Here is a 21,601-nt window from a genome sequence, read left to right as displayed (position 1 = left end):
GGCAAAAAGCAGCCGCTAACGAGGGGACATCATGCACCACTATGCTAAAATATTTGATTTGAATTAATGTTGTGCCTAAACACTAAACGTGTCACAGCAGGCATCAGAGGTTTTTAAATGTTTTCTTCTACAAACTGTTTCCCCATCAACAGATCGAGAACTCCCCATCCCAGTGTACGTTCTATGCATATCAGATGCTACAAACAGGCTCAGCTGAAACATTTATCTTGCAAGCCCGACTCAACTACCCAAGGGAGAAAAAGACAGATGGAAGAAGAGAGTCCCCTTATGCTATTTTCTGAAATGGGAACTAGGGAAGTATGTTTGCTAAGAAAGCTAAATAGCAATGAATAGAGACAGCGGGGGGAAGGGGCAGAAAATAGGTCAAGATCTACCAGCATATATCTAGGAGACCACACTATATGCAAAATCCCAGTGCTGTGCTCCAGGCAGATCTTTGGACCTATTCTGGCATTATAAGTGCTGCTGACTCTATAAACATGCTTATTAGGGAGTGCCTAGAACAGGCATTCTCAATGGGGGACATATGGCTCCTTGGGAGGCCCTGGAACATTTGAAGGGGCCACAGACTGGAAACAATTCTTCACACACCACTTTATAAGGCTTGTTATGTGACTTATAAAATCCTGATTCGACCTATATTTCTTTCACATACTGTTTATGGCCATGGCTAGCCTATCCCCCTGTTCTGTCATTAATTCCTACCTAGTTTCAGTGCCACTCCTTCATGGATTGCTGCCTTGTCATGGCGAAGGGGCTTGAGTAACTCAGAGAAGCTATGGGCTATGCTGTGCAGGGACACCCAAGATGGACAGGACATAGTGGAGAGTTCTGACTAAACGCAATCCACCTGGAGTAGGAAATGGCAAGCCACTCCAGTATCTTTGCCAAGAACGCCCCATGATCAGAAACAAAAGTACAAGCTGGATTCCGAAGAGGCAGAGGAACTCGAGACCAAATTGCTAACTTGTGCTGGATTATGGAGAAAGCCAGAGAGTTCCAGAAAAATATCTACTTCTGCTTCATTGACTATGTGAAAGCCCTTGACTGTGTGGACCACAACAAGCAATGGCACGTTCTTAAAGAAATGGGAGTGCCTGACCATTTTATCTGTCTCCTGAGAAACCTATATGTGGGACAGGAAGCAACAGTTAGAACTGGTCATGGAACAACTGAGTGGTTCAAAATTGGGAAAGGAGTACGGCAAGGCTGTATATTGTCCCCCAGCTTATTTAACTTATATGCAGAATACATCATGCGGAAGGCTGGACTGGAAGAAACCCAAGCCGGAATTAAGATTGCCGGAAGAAATATCAACAACCCCAGATATGCAGATGATACCACTCTGATGGCAGAAAGTGAGGAGGAATTAAAGAACCTTGTAATGAGAGTGAAAGAGGAGAGTGCAAAAAACGGTCTGAAACTCAACATCAAAAAAACTAAGATCATGGCCACTGGCCCCATCACCTCCTGGGAAATAGAAGGGGAAGATATGGAGGCAGTGTCAAATTTTATCTTCCTGGGCTCCATGATCACTGCAGATGGATACAGCAGCCCTGAAATTAAAAGACGCCTTCTTCTTGGGAGGAAAGCAATGACAAATCTTGACAGCATCTTGAAAAGCAGAGAAATCATCTTGCCAACAAAAGTCCGAATAGTCAAAGCTATGGTTTTTCCTGTCGTGATGTATGGAAGTGAGAGCTGGACCATAAAGAGAGCAGACCGCCAAAGAATTGATGGCTTTGAATTGTAGTGGTGGAGGAGACTCTTGAAAGTTCCCTGGACTGCAAGGAGAACAAACCTATCAGTTCTAAAGGAAATCAACCCTGAGTGCTCACTGGAAGGACAGATCCTGAAGCTGAGGCTCCAGTACTTTGGCCATCTCATGAGAAGAAAAGAGTCCTTGGAAAAAACCCTGATGTTAGGAAGGTGTGATGGCAAGAGGAGAAGGGGACGACCAAGGATGAGATGGCTGGACAGTGTCTGCGAAACAACCAACATGAACCTGACACAACTCCGGGAGGCAGTAGAAGACAGGAGGGCCTGGCGTGCTCTGGTCCACGGGGTCACGAAGAGTCGGACACAACTAAACGACTAAACACACAGTTTCAGTGCCAAGTCTGAAGAGAAGGGTTCTCCTTGTCTGTAGGCTCTCTTCACAAGCAAGATCCCTGGTTTTCAAGTGTTTTTGCTCATGCCTAGAGCTTACACATGAGACAAGATTGACCGGGGGGGGAATACTACAGGACAGTGATAGTCTGATTCACATATTTGTTCATTGACCACCTGATGTAAACACAAATATTTTTCCCTCTGCCACTGGGGCTTCTACTTTTTCCACAGTGGATCCATTCTCATCAGTTCACAAGGTGCGATCACCTGAACCAATACAGAAAAATGTGTGCTGTGATTGATGTGATGGTGCAGCTGGGCAAAGATCAATCCCAGAAGGGCTAAACCTTTGCAAATAATGCATTTTCTTTTCTTTTCTTTTTTCTTTTATTCTTCTCTTCCTTTCTTTTCTTTAAACAGCTTGATGCCAGGGCTGTTACATTAGGGCACACAGACGGATGGACGGACAGACAGAAGGAAGGACGGATGGATGGATGGACGGACGGATGGGAGGAGAAGACAAGAGAAGGAAACTGCCACTCAGCCTTTATAACTTATTAAGATAGTTCTCCTGTAGCTGTGTCTCCTGCGGCGCTACATGAAAGCTACGTTAACAAGCTGCAGACGGGGGTTTTTTTAGCCAATTTCCTCCAGAGTGGCCACTTAACATAAAAAGACCTGGGGAAAATCAAATCCCTGCTGCTCCTTCACTGTGAGTGAATTTGCATTTATCTTGCTGTGTAATTGAACCCTCAGATATCTTTCGTTTCTATATGCAAGTGTATTCATTCATATGGCTGAGTAGGAGCAACTACAGAAAGGACCAATAGCACTGTAGTATTTAAAATGCTTCCTTTTACCCAACTACTTTCCCTTGCTAATGTATGAAATTAAAGCCGCAATTTAGACATTGAATAAAGCATTTATTGTGCTGTTTGTTGTTAAGCTACTGCAGTATGTTTAAGCCATACAGAACTGCCATTGTATAGGCCACACAAAGACTTTCTGTTTTGGTGGTGGCTATAATGTTCCACCACATGCAATATATAGCACAGACAAAACCTGCACCACTTGGTAAGCTCACACAATTAACAGACTGAAGATATTCCCCACTTTGTTTGCTGTAGAAGCACTCAAAACATTCTTGTGTTTGCACCATGATACTGATGATGCAATCTCTTGTCACTTTTTCAGTGGCACAAATCTGCACTACTCCCCACTTAGGCTTCAAAATCATGCCCAGATCCTCGGAAATCATTTGCGTGAGAGGAAGAGAACAGTATGAAAGTTCCTTCAGCCACAATGTCCTTCAAAATCCTATGATTTGCTGCCAGCTTAGAGAATTTCCTTACAGTGGAGTCCTCAGGCTGACATACAATGAAACGAAATTGTAAGCAACAATTTTCTGCCATTGCACAACAGCCAAAATCTAGTGCCAGTTGTGACCACTTCCCTCTGCCTAGCAGTAGTTCCAGGCCTTTCAGGAAATATCAACAGTGGCACCTAAATAAGTGCATAAATATATACTTACCTTTTCTCCCTTATTCCCTTACCACCCAACTGATAAGAAATACCTGACCTCCTTATCTTGAGCAGCCTTAAAGAAGTTGCTTTTCCATATCTAACAGTAAGGAAAATGTGGTTGTATTTATGCATATATGTGTGCACTTTTTAATGCTTTCAGTGTTTCTACAGTAAATGGTTTTCAAGTATTTATTTATTTATTTATTTATTGGACTTATATACCGCCCCATAGCGCTACAAGCACTCTCCGGGCGGTTTACAATTTAATTATACAGGCTACACATTGCCCTCCCAGCAAGCTGGATACTCATTTTACCGACCTCGGAAGGATAGAAGGCTGAGTCAACCTTGAGCCGGCTACCTGGGATTTGAACCCCAGGTCGTGAGCACAGTTTTAGCTGCAGTACAGCGGTTTAACCACTGCGCCACGAGTTCTGAATTGTTTTACATTGTATTTATTGTAGTGCTTCACCTTGAGATCTTAGCATATACAGTGAAATATGCGTCTCACACACACACACACACACACACACACACACACACACATACATACATACACTTTGTGTATTGCTTTTATTATTTAAATTGTTTATATATTTTCATTGTATTTTTATGATTGTTAGCCGCCTAGAGTGGTCCTGACCCGATCAGATAGGCGGGATAGATAAATAAATAAATAAATAAATAAATAAATAAATAAATAAATAAATAAATACATAAATACATACATACATACATACATACATACATACATACATACATACATACATACATACATACATACATACATACATACATACATACATACATACATACATACATACATATCCCCAGAGATACAAGCCTTGGCAATCAAACATGCAAATTAAACTTGTGTTTCCATTCCAATGACCTCACTAGAATTCCAAGCTCACTAGAATGCAAGACAGATGTGAGCTAAAGTACATCCTATGAAAACCAGATATTTTTTTAACAGATCAAGAAGCACCACTTCTAATGACATTCTAATCATATCATCTAAATAGCCCTTGAAAAAGCTTACATTCAACCCTAAGTTTTAATTAAAGTTTGCTCTCAGCCTATGGAGGCCAATGACAATGGTTCCTGTGAAGATTCTCAGTCATCTAGGTGTGGTTATCTGGAAGTTGAGTCTTGACAATTGGACTTCTTTCTTGTTAGGTTGAAACGTTTTGCTACTCATCCAAGTAGCTTCTTCAGTCTGAGGAGGGCTGGTAGGAAAATTCCTGATATATCCCCCACCTTCATTTCACTTTCCCCTGGTCTGAATAGGCTTGTTCAAAGGACTGGGAGTGAGAGATAATCTCACTTCCACAGTCCTTCTTCACGCAATGTCATGGGTCGTTAATGGTAGTTAACAGTGGTCTTTCTGGTATGTGTGGTCCTAATCTTTCTAATCTTTATGCCTGCTCCTAGACTTGTGTCTGACTACCACTTACTTCACCTACAAAAGTCACTTTTACAGACCGAAACCCGGCTAAGTCATAGGTTCTCCGGTGTTGCCCATTGTTGCCAACTTATACATGGAAGAAGTGGAAAAATAAGGCGCTAAACACTTTCCAGGGGATGATTCCAACCCATTGGTCCAGGTAGATGGACAACATCTGGGTGAAAAGGAGTGTTTGGAGCTCTACACTGGAGAAACCAAACAGCCGCTAAACAGGAGAATGGCCCAGCATAGGAGGGGCAATGGCTCAGGGCCACAATCAGCAGTGTTCCTTCATTTGAAGGACAAAGGAAACTCATTTGATGACCAAGATGTACTCATTTTGGACAGAGAAGATAGGTGGTTTGAGAAAGGGGTCAGGGAAGTCATACATGTGCATATAGAAAATCCCTCACTCAACAGGGGTGGTGGAGGCTTTAGATACAACCTGTCTCCTATTTATCATGCTGCCCTTTCATCCATCTCCAGAAAAATTAGGACCACACACACCAGAAAGACCGCTGTTAACGACCCATGATGAAGGGTGAAGAAGAACTGTGGAAGTGGGATTATCCCTTACCCTCAGTCCTTTCTCCTTCAATGAGCTTATTCAGACCAGGGAGAAATAAAACTAATGTGGAGGACATATCAGGGATCTCCTACCAACTCTTCTCAGACTGAAGAAGCTACTTAGATGAGCAGCAAAACATTTCACCCTAAGAAGAAAGAAATCCAGTTGCCAAGACTCAACTTCCAGATAGCCAATGGTGGAAGCTCATAGTCTATTATCTCAAGCCACTGGCAATTTGTCACATCCCAACTTTTACTTGGGATGCTTTAGAGAAACTGTCATTAAAAATTACCTTATCAACCATGAGGAAATCATTAACTTTTTCTCCATTTTCACACATAACCTCTCCAACGGCTCTCACAGCTCTTGGTAGAAGTTCCTGCAGTTCTTGCGCAATTACTCCTGCTTGCAAATACAAAAAAAATAAAAAATGAGTGCAAAGAAAGACAGCAGAAATGCCAACGGAGGACAATATCCATGCTCTGGCCAGAATCCACCTGAAGACTTACTCCAGGAAACCTACCAACATAAATTTCAGCAACAAACTGCAGCTGAGATTTGCACTATTGGCTTTAACACAAGGATTCTGGCCTCTCTTTCTTAGATCAATGACAAGTTATAAATAATGGGCAAAATTCTGTTCCCATTGTTCTATGGTACAAATCTGATGATGTCATCATCCAGTAGCAATAATATTTAATTCAAATTGATTAAAAGCTTCCTATTCACCCCCTTCGGGTTTCCAAGGCTCCCCTGGGGCTCCTCTCTGCTCTGGGGATGTCCTTGGGAGCTTTGGGAAGGGGGAGCCTTTAACAGCCGATGTTCATTGCCAAATCATTACTAGCAGCGTCCCAATCCTGGCACATTACACGTTTGAGAGGGAGGGCTCAGCCATTCCCAAAACTTTCATTCCCCCTTTTTCATCATGCCTCTTTACTTTTAGTATCAACTAACCTCCCTTGGCCAAAAACAAATCATAATTGAAAAACAAAATAAATACGCAAAACTTAATTGAAATTATTTTCATTTTTTTTAAAGCACAAATAGATATCTTATCTTGAGGGATTCTGGTTGAATATCTGGTAAATTCTAATTGGATATCTAACACATAATATGTTATAGCTGATAAAAATGTGTTTTTTTTCTTCAGGGAAATCATACAGCCTCGTGCCTCCTCTGGAATTTCTCTACATCTATTGCCATGGAGAAACAGTCCTACTTTAAGAACCAAATGAAATAGATAGTTACAGAAGTTATTAACAAAACAAAAATATTTTAATATCATGGCCAGACATTTAGGATGCCATTTTAATGAAGAAGATAGAAGTCTAAACAAAGTATCATAATATTCAAATGTAAATCACTCTAATAAATGTATCACCCATTCCTTCTGAGATCCACAAGGGACTTGTCTGAAGGCTGATTGATACTCTCTCTCTAGATACATAAATGTGAAAAACAAACACAGAATAACATTCCCTCACAGACTATGAGCTTCCACCATTGTGAGGACATTAAGTGGCCTTAGTACAAGGGGGTGCTGACAAGTACTGGACCTTTCCCAGGAAAAAAATTGAGCTAGGAAGCTATACATTGCACAGTGTATTGGCCAATTGGTCTGTATTCAATGGTGCAAAAATCAACAACCTATGATTTAACTTATCTTTCATGTTCAGATCCAAAGTGAACATGTGTAGAAGAGCATAGGACCATAATCAAGTTCCTGTTTCTCCAAGGGAAAGGTGCAAAGCAGATCCATGATGAAATGTCGCAAACTATGGGTGACAGTGGCCCTTCATACGCAACAGCTTAATGTTGGGTTATCAATTTTAAAACTGGCCATTTCGGTGTTGAAAGTGAGAAATCCAGTGGAAGGCCTGTTTCTGTCTCTGTGCCTGTATATGTGAAAGCCATCCATGACATGATCATGGAGGACCGCCAAATATCAGCCAAACATACTGCTTTATATCTGAGAATATCATGTGAGAGAGTTGGTGCCATTATCCACAACGACTTGGAAATGAGAAAGCTGGCAGCAAAGTGGATCCCCAAACTTTTGACAACCGAACAAAAGAGGAAACATTTGGAGTCATCAGTGGCTGTTTTTGGAACATTTTGCAAGAAATGAGTCAGATTTCCTGGGCAAACTGGTAACTAGTGCTGAGACATGGATCTACTGTTATGATCCTGAGACAAAGGAACAGTCTAAAGAATGGAGGCACAGTGCTTCCCCCAGGCCAAAGAAGTTCCAAGTGCAAAGGTCGGTGCAGAAGCAAATGGCAACAGGTTTTTTTGGGATAAGAAGTGAGTACTGGTGGTGGACTACCTCCAACAGGGTTCAACCATCAATGCAAAATATTACTGTGCTTTATTGACGAAGTTGAGGCAAAACATCAAGGAAAAATGTCGAGGAAAGCTCTCCAAAGGTGTCATCCTATTGCATGTTATTGCCTCGTCACACACTGCAGGTGAAACAATGGCAAAACTGATGTCCTTAGGCTTTAAAGTGATGCCCCATCCACCCTATTCTCCAAGCCTGACTCCTTCTGACTATTATTTGTTCCCTAAACTCAAAAAACACTTAAAGGGACAACAATTTGGGAGTGTTCTGGAGGCAACTAATGCTGTAAATGAGTGGTTACACCAGCAGTCGGAAAAATTTTATTTGCAGGGACCTAAGAAGCTGTACGACAAATGTCATAAGTGCATTGACTTCCTGGGGGAATATGTAGAATAGTGTGGCAGTTACAGTTTCCTAGCTCAATTTTTTCTGGGTAAGGCTCAATACTTATCAACACCGCCTTCATATTAACACTGCAACTGTGTTCTGTTCTCTTGCAAATTGGGAGTTACAATTATTCTGCTTGAAAGGCAATATCAAATACCTATAGCTAATTATTTAATTCAACTGTTGGATGTGTTTGAAAGCAAAGATGAATATTTCAAGAAGAGAAGAGACAAGGGGATATTCAATGTGCCTGAAAAGATTGGAGCAGCAAATAAGTTGATTCCATACCTGTTTGGTGGACCTGGTTTATTCCCATAACAGATGCAAATTCAGGTTTGTAGTCATATTCAACCAGCCTCATCTGTGCTATTCTTCTTAGCTGCTCATCTGTATTAACCTAGTTGACCGAATATAAGGTTTTGCATATTAAAATATTTAACAAAGTCTTGTCATGTCAGGGCCCTTAAAGAACACACACTTTCAGAGTCTAATATGGTAGCAGTTTATTTGCTTTGCTATTATTAACCAGGTTCTTTCCCCTACCACAGCCCCCTACTCAATAGTGGGGGAATTCACACGGCTCCTATTGACTGGCTACAGAGGGCATCAATCTGATGGCTTTCTATTGGCCAACAAGGAAAATTTAAATAGAGAACTATGGGCAAATGGTCCAGAGAACAGAAGGTTCCAGTCCAGTCCACTTGCTGGGCATAAAAGCAAGCAAACCAGAGAAGCCCTTCTGGCCAGTCTGAGGCTTGCCAGTTTTTTACCCAGCCCCCCTCTCCTTTTTTATGGTTGTGCTGTGGTGGTAGTAGTTATATTTACGGTTGGATACTCAATTTTTTATTTTGGTCTTTGTGGATGCTAAGTCTCTGGCGGTGGTGCAACTTAATGTCTGTTGTTTGGGTGTTCAGGGCTATTGGTTGGTTGTTACAGGTGCTGTGTTCTTCACTGCCTTTGTTGCAACTTTGAGGATGGTTTGGGCCATTGGGGTCAGATCCATGCACTAAGAGGGTGGCCGGCAGAATCCTACTCATCCCTAGTTGTTAATGGAACCCCTTAAGAGGAGCTGGGAGAAGGGCCATGGTCTGGCCTAGCTCAGGATCCATCAAACCAGCCCTGCCCTCAGGTGGCAGGGAATAATGGAGTGTCATGCACCCATATTGTCCCCAGAGGACTGCCATCCCCCGTGGAACCTTCAGTGGCTGCTAAAAGAGCTAGTGGTGAGTATTGGGAGACATTCAGGTCTCTTGATGGACAGGATCCAATTTCCCAGTACTAGGCCAGGGGCTGGTACTGTAACTAATAAAGTTCCGGCCTTCCTCCTCGCCCAAAGAAGTGTGTATTGTGCTCTCTCAAGCCAGCTCAGCACAAGGCCAAGAAACATACCAAATTGCCTCATTTGCACAAGCAAAAAACAATCACTTTCAGGAGCAGCCCTATTCATTGGCTTCTTGAGTCACCAATGTAACCTGATTGCATACCAAAAGAGAGCCTAAAAAAGTTAAATTTTGGACTATATTATCCAAATCCACCAGCAATCACAGCCAGAACAAGGGCTTCTACATGTCATCGAAGAAGAAGAAGAAGAGGAACAACAACAACAACAACAACAACAACAACAACAACAACAACAACAACAACAACAACAACAACAACAACAACAACTTGTCCAAGCTCTGGAAGTAAGAGCCTTTGAGCTAAATGCTGAATAAACCTTTGTATTGTCTCTGCATGCTAGATGGGAATCTGAATCATGAGACAAGATGAAGGAATAATGAAATCTGAGAATGTTAACCCGTATTTTAACAGAACTTACGCGTAATCATTTCTCCATTTTCAAATACCCATTTTCATAATTTTCATTGTTCTGGGGTGCAGGAAAGCCAAAGGTAGCAGATGCTCTGCTCAGGGCATGTAGTTTTAGCCATTAAAAGATTTATGTGGGTTATCTTTCCCTACAATCTGCTGTGAATATTCATGACACAGTATTCCCTATATTCTCTGAGTTGTCACTGTTTACTGTCCAGTTTTGACTGGAAACAAACTCTTGTATTTCATTAAGAAGGCAAAAGCTTTTGCATGTTTTTTTGAAGCCAAAATTCCTTGTTGTCCCTCTTTTCTTAGCTAGGTCTCACTGCAAATTCAGCCTTGATTTTTATTTTAAAGAAGAAAGGTGGAATGGACATTCTTTTTAAATATGTTTTTAATTTACTAGATTTGCAACATTGGGCTAGAGCAATTTCCGCCCCCATCCCCCAGCCAGTATTGCTAGAAGATTCTGGGTTTTATGATCTGAAATAAGGAACTTCCAAGGCAGTTCCCTCCTACGTACCAATACCTGACAGACACCTTGCACATTTTTAATGCACAAGCAAAGGCTTAACAGTTTGGGTTAATCACAGTTTTGTCTCAATGCATTTTCACATGTGTTCTGTCACAGACTCTTTCAAGAGGGTTCATGAATAAGATAATAAATAACAGTTTAAAATATGGTTATACTAACATTCATCCTAAAAAGTCCACTGTGCCAAATAAAAGGAGCAGTACTTAAAAGCAGAGACCACTCCCTTTGTTTAGTTAAAAATGGATTGGAACAACAAGCTCCTTAAGCCCTGTTTGTAAAGAGGCCAAAGAGGGAGTCAGAGGCAGAACTTTGTTCTGGAAGGACGTTCCAAAGAGTTGGGGCCATCCCTGAGAAGGCTCTGTCTCTTTTCTCACTCCCCCCAGTCTGTTGCAGTAGCAATCTCTTCTCCATTGTGCTCACCTCTTGAATGTTTTGTTTGGCTCGACTATCAGAGGGATGCATGACCGCTCCCATAACTTTCATGTTTCCACACACAACCAAAGCTTCATCAGGTGTATCAGTGTTGATGCCTACTTGTCCGTGACAAAAGACGTCTCCAGGAACATGCCCTCTCTGCCATAGCGCACCACTGTCATTCTCAAACTGTCCAGGGTTAGAGGCCTGAAAAGAAGAGAGTTTAAAAGTGGTAGTGGAAATTTTGCTGTACCAAGCAAATTTTGCTTTACCAAGCATTTCCTTCAAAATGTACTTTTGTGGTTTTTGTTTGTAACAAGACAAAAATTTATCACCAAATGAAATAATCTCCTAGAACTTTAAGTGTTTTGTGTTGTTTTGAAAGCAGAAGCTGGATGGCCACCTAACACACAAAACCTACATTGTTATGAGTCATATCTTTGGTCTGTCTGGATCAGGATTGGTTACGCTGCCAGTTCTGCAAGTTTCCAGATCAGAGCCTTTCCCAGCCCTACCTGGAGGTGGCACGGGTCAAACTGGGACGTCTTGCATGCAAAGGATATGCTGTGCCACTGCACCTCACTCTTTCTCTACAATGTATGCTGCTCAGAGACCACTGGTAATGGTGTTGCTAAAAAAAATCTTGTAAATAAATAAATAAATAATATGGTATGTGTAAAGAAGGAATGAGAAATATGTCTGTCTGACTTTTTATTTTTGATCTATCAAATCAGAATACAGTAAAGAGGTCCAATGACATTTTTGTTTAATATTGCTGACCACAGCTTTGCCTTATGGAGGAGTCTTGGAAATCCCACCCTGGGAAGGTTTACAAAAATTGGAGTTTGCATGTACAGTACTGAGCTCCTGCTTTTTGTGTATTCTTTCAAAGCTGTATGTACAGAGACTGCTTTATTCTGATTGAAAAAGTCCTTGAAGGCAGCAATGTAGCATTTCAGGAAGAAATCAATACTTTAGCCCTTCTCTGCAGCATTCTAGTTGCATACCTAATCAAGTATATTCAAGCAGGTTTACCCTTACACTTTATAGGCCATAGAACAACAAATGCAGACCAAAGGTATGCTGTGTGATCAACTGAGAATAGCTTGGAAATATTGAACAACATCAGACAGTTGTATTACCTTATTTGCTTAACATTGCCATGTGACATTGCTTGCTTGTCAGCTTGTACTATAACACAATCATTATAAGGATTTGTATCTTCCATGTTCAGAACCAGATAGCATAATAAATATTTTCAAGCTCAAAATAGTCTTCACTTACATTTAACGGGGGGGGGGGCGCTATTAAAAATTAACAATGTTCAAGTTTGTTTGGGAATAGTGAAACAGTCAATTAGATATATTCTATCAATATAGGTTTTCCCCCTTTCCCTCCCACATAGTTTAAAAACAAAAGAACTTCCCAAAAAAAGGCACCTAGGCCATGAAACTCTTTGCTGGCCAAGATAGCAAAGGAAATGTAATGCTAACTGGGCCAAGCTGATCAGAGCGACTGTACTGCAGCAGAATTCTGTAGACATTTATTATTTATTTATTTATTATTTATTTAATTTATATGCCGCCCACTCTACCCAAAGGTCTCTGGGCGGCTTGAATTATTTCAAACAATGCTTCCTGGAGAAATTACCAACAGATTCCGCAACATTAAGAGTTCAACTAATTCAGCAGTTTCCTCTAAAACGTATATGGTATTAAGGATGCTGATTGACCAAAGGAATGTTGCAAATAAATTCCTGCTTTTGAAAATTTGCCATTGTGCTACAGATGTGATAAAATATATTTTTTAAAAAAATAGAGGAACTAGCATGGAGTTCAGGCTCAGCGTTCATTCAGAAAAGCCTTCTTTTTAATGAACAAAATAAAATAGGTTCTGCCATCTGCAGTATGCAAAGCTCAGCATCTCACAATTGGAGCATGATCTGATATGCCTGTTAACCCCAATACCATAAGTAGACTCTAAAGCTTTTCCAGGACTGCAGACAAAGCAGAGCTTGGGCTTCTCCCATACAAAGCAATCACTGGTCTGCCTCACACCTACAGGGAACTTCAAATGCAAACATCTGTATTTACAGGACAATTTTGATGTCACAGCTTCACAAAGTTACTTTTTTAGACAACAATTTCTCCAACGACTATAGTGGTCCTTTTGTAGACTGCAGTTATGGGTGGGTGGGCTTTTCCAAGTTCTGCTTAGCAGTTCCATTTGTTAATGTTTATATTCCACACTTAACTGCAAGTAATTCAGCACACGGAATGTGAATATCCTATTTTGATATCACAGTAATTTAGCATCATAGGTAAAACTGAGAGATTATCACTCTTCCAAGGACAACTAGATATATATGATTTTTAAATTATTATTATCCTGAGCCTTCAAGTAGAGGAAACACCTAAATACATGCTCAGAATGATCAGCAGAAGGGACAAGATCAGGGAGCAAAGAGAGGCTGAAATAGGTAGAAAACTGCGTAGAAGTCCAATTGTACTTGTCATGTCACTGGATGAAACATAGCAAATTCCTTTGCAATAAAACATTGGCTGAAATCCTGTTGGTGTAAATTTACCCTGCACAATCTATACCCCCCCCCTTTCAGGTTATAAGGTTCCCTAGGGATCCTTTTTATCCATAGGAAGCCCTGGGACTTGAGGGAGGAAACCTTTAATAATGGAAAATCACCACCAGAGGTCTCACCGTGAGACTGGGACAGAGGTCTCACCATGAGACTGGGACAGCTTGCAGCAATCTAACAGCAATTTTCCAAATGAAAGCCCCCCTCCCCTGGTCCCAAGGCTACCAAAGGCAGGAGGGATCTGCAGGGAGCCTTAGGACCTGAAAGAATAGTAGAAAGTTTTTAATTGAATTGTATTGAAGATACTTGTCATCAGATAATGACATCATCCAGCTTGCACAGAATAAAGCTACACCAACAGGATTTCAGCCAATTGAAGAAATTTTTGGTATGTGGCTTTGTGTTTCTACAAGCAGCTAAAGATGGAAAAGTAACAACCTAAAATGGATGAATGAGGGTTATATCTGGAATTCTTTGGATAATAATAATTTAGAAACCCAGGAAGATTAAAAAGGAGTAATGACAATATCTATACCCCTGGTAAAATTCTATGCAGGTGATAATAAAACAGAAATAAGTAAGTATTATTTGGAAACATTTACTGTTCACCATGATCTGGAATATGACTCTGTGTTTTTCCCCAAAAAATGCAGTAACATTGGTTTTGACTTACTCTGACAATGATCCTTTCTGAGACATGAGCAGCCACCAAATAAGACTGGTCCTGACTGACAGCATATAATCCAACCACCAACATGAAGTATCTAAATTGATTTTTTCCAAAAAAGTTAGACAATTGTAGATATAAAAATCAGCAGTCCTGCTATAAAATGAAGCTCACAATTTTGTACTTATTTTTCTAGCATAGTATTAAAATCATGGAAGATCACCATTAAATGTATGTATTTAAGTGTATTTTATTTAAAAGAACATTGTTTTGTTTGCTGATTGTGACAGAAACATCTACGACAACACCCCAGTATTTATTTTGTACTAGCAGAGTGCCACATGCAAAACACAAGTGAGATGGTTAATGTATTCGCGATATCCAGACACAACCAGCCCAAGACATTTTGCTGCTGGCGATGAAGATCAAAATGGCACTTCCCTTCATGTACATAGGCAGCTGGATTGGGATACAAAAGGCATTCTTTTCAACACAGGTGACTAGACAATATTGTCCTCCATACCTGATGACAGGAGAATAGAATACCAGGCAGTTGTTCCTTTCACCACCCTACTACGACTTACCACCATCTGCCATCTTACACAGTTTCCTCATTCTGTCTAACAGGAGGGCTGGCACTGCAACCAGAAACATGACATTCCTTCTAGAAAGGCTTTTGAAGGCACAGGCATGCCAGTTGGGGACAATTACATCCTATAAATTATCTGAAGATTGTGCCAAACCTTTAAAGCCAATTCATACTTGTCCAGAAAGAAAACGAGAGAGGGTCATATCCACTTTGCAGTCTGAAATAGGGGAGCATCTCACATGGAGGTTTTGGAGGAAGGCACTGCTCCTGCCCTGCTCACTAGCCAGCATCTGTGTACCATCACCAACAGCACAATACAAGTTACATGTTACTAGTAAATTATTATTACACAAACTTCTTCACAGTGTTAATACGCAATGTGGTTTATGTAGCACAGATTAATTTTCATGGTGCAGAAAAAGACACATGAACTATCAATAATCAGGAAATTACCTTTGATCTGGGTTAGGCTTTCCTTTTTTTCTCATATTGTTTGCTGTTGTTTCACTGAAGTGCAATCTTGCCATGGTTACTTTGGTCACTTGGTCTCCTGGGAGACTGAGTCTAAAACATAAATGAAAAAGAACAGTTTTCTGCCAAATTATTAACCTTCATCCCATTGTTAATTGAGATACTTGGCATGTTTTCCTTAAATAGACCTGACAGTTCAGTTCTATACAATACCCTAAATATTTTTTCACTTACAACAATACTTTCTCCCCCTTCAAATTAGACATGGGCTCAGGGTGAATTTGGGGTATTCACAAAGGACATTCTGCTCCTCACCTTGAATCTCATCCTAATTTCCGCTACATTTCTCAACTGTCTGTCCATTTACAGATTACATTTGCAACAGATGTAACATGGTTAACTGCAAGTGTGATGTCCAGCAGTATTATCTGTAAATTACTGGAAAAACAACAACTTTTGCTATCTGTGAACAGTCATACAGTCAGCAGACACAAATAGCTCTCCTGAGTCTTCTTTCTGGTTTCTTTGCCTCTTGAGGTCAAACTATACATTGCAAAGAATACATCATTAGAAGAGGGATTATTACGTGTGGAAAGTGTCTAGTTTTCACAGTAGGAACCTTTCACACCTCTTGTATGTAGCAAGTTACCTGATGACTTTGTTTTGCAATGGTCCTCAGAAGGTAACACAAGCTTTGTTTGCAAGTCTGATTTCTTACAAACAAAACTCTGCCCAAATCATGTCTCTGACCAAAGGGGATTTTAGCCAGAGTCTGAGACTAGCTATTTTTCCAAAGAGGCATTTAAAGATAAGAATATAAAATTTGGATCATACAAATCAAAGATCAAAATATACATTACAGACAATATGTCACACTGTCAGCTTATATCATCTGTTAATGTACAGTTTGCATCACCCAAATAACATCTTTATTCTTAAACGTTGCTGGGAAAACATTTTCACCTCAGTCCAAACTGCTCTTTAGCTCTAAATGACACCATCACCATAACAATACTCTTTTTCACTGGTACACAACATACAGCCTGAGGATGGCATGAGTCTCCCTATTTTGATCACTTTTTGCAGCCCTAATGATTCTAAGGAAAAATCAGGGGCAACAATCCTGCACTTAAGCAACCTCAACTCAAGGTGACTGAAAGTGTTTCAGAAAGAGTAACATCCTAGCGGTAGTGGATCATTGCTGTTTTGCAATAAGCTACAAGTGGAATTACTGTTAACTCTCAAGACTTGTCAGGGAATACTGAGTGTATCAATATTACACAATTTGCAGTATGATACCATTGTAACTACTATGCCTCCATTCTATGGGATTTGTAATGTAGTCCGCTAGAGAATTCTCTCTGAGAATTTCAAGTATCTCACCAAAGTCTGGACTACAAATCTCAGGATAGACCAAGGTCATTAAATGGTCTTAAAGTGCTATAATGATAGTATAGCTACACTGGCTGATATCCAGTAGTAAATTGCAACTAGAGTAAGCCAATTGGACCAATGGAACTTTACATAGGGATTAATTCACCAAATCTCTGTTTATTCGGGGGGGGGGTCTAGTCTAGCTTTGAGTTAATACTGGATTTCAGCCACAGATTGAGCATCTATGTGTTCAAGCTATGTTACATCAGCACATATGACTTTGTGTTATTCTTCCATCTTTTTTATGGAAATACTTATTAGTGACTTATTAAGGGTACTTAATAACTTAGGGTAGTGACTTATTAAGCATATGATCCTATCAACACCCAGCATATATTGATTATACCTTTAGCAGTGGGTGCTATTTTTATTATCCATTATTTTCATCTATCTTTAAAGTAGCAGATATTAAGATCATGATGATGACGATATGAAGTAGCAAACATTGCCATTTTATTACCCATTATTTCCATCTATCGTTAAAGTAGCAGACATTAAGATATTAATATGAATAAAAATAATTTATAAGATATAAAGTAGCAAATATTGCCAGCTCTATTACATAAAGTATTTCATATTATAAACTAAGGGGGCACTACCACTTAAAGGAAAGGAAGTTTAGCATTTTGTCCTTATAAAACTAAAATTCAGTCATTTTAACTGAGGACAGGGAACAACTCCTTTCCAATTATTGCCATTTTAACAATGTAGTTAATGGCACAGATTAGAAAGAGCTTTCCTTTTAGTGTTTACTATAAGAGTATAGTAGTATAATCCCACAACGTTACTTTCCCCTAACATGTTATAGCTATATAAACCCTTAATGCTAAATTTAAAATTATTAAACCTGAAAATCACATTTTAAAAGGCACCCAAAAAGAGTATAAATGTTGTACTAAATGTATTCTGCAAGATGGCTTTACTGCGGTCCCTGAACTATCAAGTCCATCACCAAAGTACAAATCCAAGGATTTCATGGAATGAGACTAGGACAGTTAGGATGAAGTGGCTATAATTGTGTAGTACAGATACACTCGTCCTGTGAACCACCTGTAAAATATGAAGGCAAGACCCATAGTGATTTCACCGTAAGTGGTCAGCTGAAAGTTAAATGTGACACAATTCATTCAATCAGCAACTGCATCAATTCTTTTTTTAAAAGTTGAGCAGCAAGCGCAGGGGATGACAATGGGTGAAGATCTTTGTGGCTTGCAGGAGGACTTTCAACCCCGGTCCCAATCAAGACCAGAGTGCCCCACTGCTAGGCTGCCTCTGAAAGCCATTCATATAGTAATTGCTGTGTATACCTTGCCATCTCTAGTTTGTTCCCCAGACAAACTCACATCAGGGCTGCCCCAGTGTGTCTTCCTATGGAAATGAAAAGTGACTTGGATCTTCCATCAGGCTTTCCTGGAGCATTAAGATCTTGGCCTCCCTTTTACAGTACCATCCTTTTTGCCATCCTTTTCATTACCCTTTCACCACCTTCATTGCCATCTGTTTTAATTTATCTTGTTGCTATGTATTATTTTATTTTTTATCGTTTTTTAATATTGCTGTTTATATTGTTGTTAGCTGCCCAGAGTGGTCTGGTTGATAGATGGTGTGGGATATAAATCCAATACATACATACATACATACATACATACATACACACACACACACACACACACACACACACACACACACACACACACACACACACACACAAATATATATACACATACTCACATGGACAGTCAAAATTCTATTGGTTATATTACTTGTATCCTTACATTATTTATAAATTCAAGCACATAAAGCCTTATAAATCAACATTTAGGAACACTTGGATTCTAACTAAAAACCTGTTTGTTTCCATAGCACCAGTACAAAAAACTTTCCCAGCAATTAACCCATTTTCTCAGCTTTCTTGTAAAGCTGAGATGGATTATTGGGCTTTAGAAAAAGATGAATTAGAATGGTCAAGCAGAGCATTTATGTATTGAACAGCCACCCACACACCAAACCAGACTTAGCCATGCTTAGAGCACTAAGATCAATGGAACAATTTATCATTCCTAACCAAAGAACACAACTACTGTACATCTGCCTTAACCCAAGATGTTTACTCAAAGAGGACCAGACAAAGCATGACACGGAGAAAACAGAAAGCTAATGCATACATCAGTGGAAAAAGGTTTTCCCTCTCTCATGTTTTTCTACACAGAATTAGAAAATGCAAAATAACATTCTCAGAGAAGGTTTCAAATACAATTCATCTGGCATGTCAAATTCCGGCTCTTGGCTATCAGGATCACAATATGGTTCTGCAGCTGCTGCCCAGTCAGCGGACTGGGAAGTAGAAAAAGTGAACGGAGACTTTCCAATCAAAACTTGCAGTAAGTTAACATGGGGCATTTAGAGCAGGTGTGGAAAATATGTAGACCACCAGTTGTTGGGTGCAACACCCTTGAGTTCTAGCCAGCGTAGCTAGTGGTAAGGGATCATAGGAGTTATGGTCCAAACCAGGTGAAAAATCACATGTTTCTCATCCTTTTAGAATCATATAATAGGGAGTTGCATGGCTGGGAGTGGACAGTGTTGACAAGGACAACATCTTCACATGGTTTACACACGTCACACAATGGTCCAAGTGATGGACAAGCTTCCAAAGTATAATCTTACTATCCAGAGTAGAAACAGAAACTGTCAACTCAGCCAGGAGTGACATAGAGTGTTAGCAAAGGAAGTAATTTCAATGTGGGAGAATCTTTCTGCCAGAAAACAACAAATGACAACAGTGAAGGCTAAGTTGAGATTTGCCCTGGACTCTAAGGAAAGGAACCATTTGGGGTTAAGTAACATCATACCAAAGGTCAACTTAGAAAGTATAGTTATCATTTCATTAGAAGGAGAACTTATTTATTTAAAAGACTGTTGATTGTAATAGATGCTTACCACAACCCTCACTGGGCAAATTAACCAAATTTTGTTTTTAATTGGTCAGCTGGAAAATACTACAATTTCCTTTGCATGGCTAATATCTTTGACATGTAATACTGAAAGATTTGCATATCTAGATGAATAACTATGTAAAAGGAGGAAATATGCACTTGTCTCAACATGTGATCTGACTCCAAGGAAGTTCGTTCATGTATGTGTCGTATTATGCACACCAAGGAGGACACTTAGGACAAGCAAACTCCACCAGCTGTCTAACTGGCCACAGCACTCACCTTAATCTATCTATCTATCTATCTATCTATCTATCTATCTATCTATCTATCTATCTATCTATCTATCTATCTATCTATCTATCTATCTATCTATCTATCTATCTATCTATCTATCTATCTATCTATCTATCTATCTATCTATCTATCTATCTATCTATCTATCTATCTATCTATCTATCTATCTATCTATCTATCTATCTATCTATCTATCCATCCATCCATCCATCCATCCATCCATCCATCCATCCATCCATCCATCCATCCATCCATCCATCCATCCATCCATCCATCCATCCATCCATCCATCCATCCATCCATCTTGTATGCCGCCCACTTCAAAGGTCTCTGGGCAGCTTACAATTAAAATACAATAAAAATACAATAAAAAGATAAAATATTAAAATGCAATTAAAATAGATACTCTAAAAATTGCCAGCAGGACCACAGTTGATATTATTTCAATTAAAAGCCTTCTGGAACAGGAAGGTTTTGACCTGGTGCTGAAACGTCATCTTTATCTGAGCATTAACTAACTTTTCACTTCTAAATCATGGGAAAGTCAAGCATCTGATTCTATATTAATACATCAGCTGGAAAGGATAAAATGGGAGAAGGCATGAGTAGTGAAGGAGTGTCTAAGATGTTAAAATGGTTAACCCATGTGGAACTGGAAAAGTGCAAAAGCCAGAGCTATGGGGACTGCTCTGATTTTTCTGAGGGAAAAGTAGGGTTGATGTCTAATGAATAGTTTAGAATCTAAAATGTGGAGGATGTGTGGGGGTGATCAAGGGCAAGTATGCTGAGGGGGTTGCACTTGCCCATCCTTGCTTTAGACAGACAGACAGACAGACAGACAGACAGACAGACAGACAGACAGACAGACAGACAGACAGACAGACAGACAGACAGACAAATTGATAGGATGCCTTTTTCACTTACTTTACAGGAGAGAAAGGTTTTTTGCTTCGGTCAGACTGAGATTGTTCAATGACAATTATGTGACTGGGAGTATCCACCTACAGAAAATTTTAAAAATACCAAAAATGTTTAACACGGGACTTTTAACACAAGAAGATTTACTAACATTAAGCTTATTTAAGAGGATATCAGCTGGTGTGTCTGGCTGGAATAAAGGAAAGCATCATTCCTCATGGATTGCTCCTTCATGGATTGCTGCCTTGTCGTGGCGAAGGGGCTTGAGTAACTCAGAGAAACTATGGGCTATGCCGTGCAGGGACATCCAAGACGGACAGGACATAGTGGAGAGTTCCGACTAAACGCAATCCACCTGGAGTAGGAAATGGCAAGCCACTCCAGTATCTTTGCCAAGAACGCCCCATGATCAGAAACAAAAGGCTAAAAGATATGACGCTGGAAGATGGGCCCCTCAGGTCGGAAGGCGTCCAACATGCTACTGAGGAAGAGCGGAGGACAAGTACAAGTAGCCCCAGAGCTAATGAAGTGGTTG

General features: G+C 40.0%; 1 protein-coding gene across 1 annotated transcript in view; it reads right to left on the bottom strand.

Moving 5' to 3' along the window:
* Window positions 1-21,601, bottom strand: part of MYRFL (myelin regulatory factor like) — a 55,775-nt gene that overhangs the window by 15,045 nt on the left and 19,129 nt on the right. The window contains exons 8-13 of the mRNA XM_020786080.3: window positions 21,073-21,149; window positions 15,464-15,574; window positions 14,428-14,518; window positions 11,168-11,368; window positions 8,689-8,797; window positions 5,965-6,074 (exon numbers count right to left, since the gene is read on the bottom strand). Coding sequence (XP_020641739.3) covers window positions 5,965-6,074; window positions 8,689-8,797; window positions 11,168-11,368; window positions 14,428-14,518; window positions 15,464-15,574; window positions 21,073-21,149 — 699 coding nt within the window. The remainder of the gene's footprint in view (window positions 1-5,964; window positions 6,075-8,688; window positions 8,798-11,167; window positions 11,369-14,427; window positions 14,519-15,463; window positions 15,575-21,072; window positions 21,150-21,601) is intronic.

Source organism: Pogona vitticeps, chromosome 5, assembly GCF_051106095.1.
Source record: "Pogona vitticeps strain Pit_001003342236 chromosome 5, PviZW2.1, whole genome shotgun sequence".
Taxonomy (NCBI): Eukaryota; Metazoa; Chordata; class Lepidosauria; order Squamata; family Agamidae; genus Pogona; species Pogona vitticeps.
This window is presented reverse-complemented; position numbering and strand designations above follow the sequence as displayed.